General features: G+C 65.2%; 2 protein-coding genes across 2 annotated transcripts; one reads left to right on the plus strand and one right to left on the minus strand.

Annotated features, from left to right (window-relative positions):
- Positions 1 to 877: 877 nt before the first annotated feature.
- On the plus strand, positions 878 to 1859 carry EMIHUDRAFT_425689 (hypothetical protein). The gene is made up of 3 exons (XM_005777322.1): positions 878 to 1239; positions 1310 to 1375; positions 1452 to 1859. Exons 1-3 carry the CDS (start codon positions 1081 to 1083, stop codon positions 1635 to 1637), a joined length of 411 nt encoding a protein of 136 aa, XP_005777379.1. The 5' UTR covers positions 878 to 1080; the 3' UTR covers positions 1638 to 1859.
- EMIHUDRAFT_254671 (hypothetical protein) lies at positions 1842 to 2383 on the minus strand (the record flags this gene model as incomplete). Its single annotated transcript, XM_005777323.1, has 3 exons — positions 1842 to 1865; positions 1954 to 2045; positions 2125 to 2383. The coding sequence occupies 3 exons, from the start codon at positions 2381 to 2383 to the stop codon at positions 1842 to 1844; spliced, it is 375 nt and encodes a 124-aa protein (XP_005777380.1).
- Positions 2384 to 2419: the final 36 nt, after the last annotated feature.

Consider the following 2419-nt stretch of genomic DNA (forward strand, 5'->3'; position numbering starts at 1 on the left):
AGAGCTGCGCGCTTCGGTGCTTGAGGTTGCGACGGTCCTGGGGGAGGCGCTCGGCGGCGGGCGGGCGCTGCAGGCGCTGCTTCCGGGCTTCCTGTTCTCCGCGCTGGTCAGGGCTGCCGACGCCATCGCAGCGAGAGGCCGAGTAAGAGAAGCCGTCAGAACGATCCGCCACTTCTTTAATAAGTGCACCGGCCAAGACGCCGTCGCGGTCATCAAGAATGAGCTTAAGCTCTTGATCCCCGGCATCCAGATCTTCCTCGATGTGGACCATTTGAAGGACATCGGGTCGCTGGAGGATTACGTTGACCGCACGCAGGTCATGCTCTTCTTCCTGTCGAGGGGCTACTTCCGCTCGAAGGCACTCCCCCAGCCCCTCCCTTTCCGAGAGTGCCTCGCTGTGTCGCCCACGACTACTCGTGCGCTCCTTGCCTGCAGAACTGCCTGCGCGAGATTCGGACGTCGCTCGAGAAGAGCAAGCCGCTCGTCCTCGTGCAAGAGGCGGACCCGGCCAAGGGCGGCGGGACGCTGCAGGCGCTCCCCGCCCGACCCCTGCTCGCTTGACCCTGCGGGGATTGCTCTCGCCACACACGGCTATGAGGGGCGGTGTCGCCGCCGCCGCCGCACGCCAGCACTCACTCACGCACACCGTCGCTGCACGACTGCAGGAGTTGCGAGCACAGTGCCCGGAGGTCCTCCAGCCGGAGATCTTTGACAGTGGGTGGGCGCAGACGACGTGGCACCGCATCGACGAGTATCAGCGTGTCTCGCTTAAGATCATCTCCGAGGTGCCGCCACGGACAACTCCCTGCAGCTGTTCTGCCGTCGCCTCGACCTTGACCGCCGCCCCCTCGCACCTACCCACAGGCGCTCCTCCTCTGCTCGCCACACTACCTGAACCTGACCTCCCTCCCGCTCTTCATCCCGGGCGAGGTCCAGGGCCAGCCGATCTCCTTCTCCAAGTCCGTCGTGCTCTGGGCCTCGCCGTTCGATGAGGGCGCAGACGAGCTGGCCAGCGAGCTCGCCACCAATTTCTCCGGCCTCACCGTCTCCACCGCCGAGGAGGCGGGCGACGCCACGCACATGCTTCTCTATCTGAACGCCGACACCTGGTCCGACGAGCGGCTGGCCGAGCAGGTCAAGCAGGCGCGCCAGGACAGGCTGAAGATCGTCATGGCGCACGAGAACGACCTCGACCGCGGCGGCTGTGAGTTCGCCAAGTTTTTTGAGACCACGCCGCAGGAACGCTGCCGATCAGCGGTCGATCTTTTATGTCCCGCCCGCTCCATGCCCCCCTTCCCCGCCGCCGCAGGAGCTCATCAACGCCGGGCTCTACGACGCCCTCGCCATTGCCTGCTTCCCTGGCCTGCACCATGAGGTGCGCTCCCCCGGCGGCACCTTTGCCACAGCCCCCGCCTCCTGAAGCGACTGATCTTGCACCCCCGGTCTCACAGGTGTCGCTCGTGCTGCTGGCCAAGGCTCTGGGCGCAACCCCGGTGAGCGCTCGCTCGAGCATCCGCGACTCGCTTTCTAATATCGGGCGCTTCACTACCGTGCCTCGCGGCTCGACGACGTCCGACCCAGTCGTTACCGACGAGGATTCGCAGCTGGAGCAGCTGCCAGAGGTGGAGCAGGTGTAGAGGTGACGAGCAACTTTGCAGTTCGGCTCAAGCGGCAAGGGTTGGATCGCGCTAACCACTTCCAGGAGTGCGCTGCGTTGGCATAGGGCGTTTTATGTAACATGCTGAGGCTTCCTCGTACCGACGAGCTAATAGAGACGACTCTCTCTCATCCCCACTGTGAACAGTCGGGATCTGTATTTGCGCAGCTAAATGTATAGAACTTTACAACAAAATGTATAGAAAACGCTAAACGGCAGGGAGTTCAATGAATAGTATGGGCACCCTCCCTATATGGGATAGCGTCAGGGCCGCGGTAATAGTCAAAACCCCTCACAGCGAGCCAGCGGCTGGCCTTCGACTCACGAATTCGCGTCAACGCCAGCCACTCGCCGAACCCGATCGTCCACCGAACGGTCGGGTGGAGGCCTCGAGCCACCCGCATCATCGGGACGACCTGCCCCCTCTCCGCCAGCTCGCTCAAGTACTCGCGCAGACGGCGGCGCACCTCGCGCAGCGCCCTCGAGACAGTGCTTAGCGCCGTGCGGCAGCAGCATCGGCACGTCGTCGGGAAGCATCGCCTCGCGCTGCTCGTCCTCGTTTCGCCGAGCAGCGCGAAGCAGCTCCATGGTCGCGCTGCGCCGCGGCCTCCTCCGCCCCGGCCAGTTGAGGGCCGCAGGGGCGGAGCTCGCCTCGCCGGCCGCCTCCTCCCGGCCAGCATACCCGCCGGGTGCTGCGTATGTGGCGCCGGCGTCGCCGCTGGCCATCCCGGCTGCCGCCGGGCTCTCGTCGCCAGCCCTCGC

This window comes from Emiliania huxleyi (assembly GCF_000372725.1).
Source record: "Emiliania huxleyi CCMP1516 unplaced genomic scaffold EMIHUscaffold_2612, whole genome shotgun sequence".
Taxonomy (NCBI): domain Eukaryota; phylum Haptophyta; order Isochrysidales; family Noelaerhabdaceae; genus Emiliania; species Emiliania huxleyi.

Excerpts from the sequence above, each read along its gene's own strand:
- EMIHUDRAFT_425689 (XM_005777322.1), top strand. The coding sequence starts at position 1,081 with ATGCTTCTCTATCTGAACGCCGACACCTGGTCCGACGAGCGGCTGGCC. Across the intron at positions 1,240-1,309 it reads TTTTTGAGACCACGCCGCAG|GAGCTCATCAACGCCGGGCT; the intron begins GAACGCTGCCGA and ends CCGCCGCCGCAG. Across the intron at positions 1,376-1,451 it reads TCCCTGGCCTGCACCATGAG|GTGTCGCTCGTGCTGCTGGC; the intron begins GTGCGCTCCCCC and ends CCGGTCTCACAG.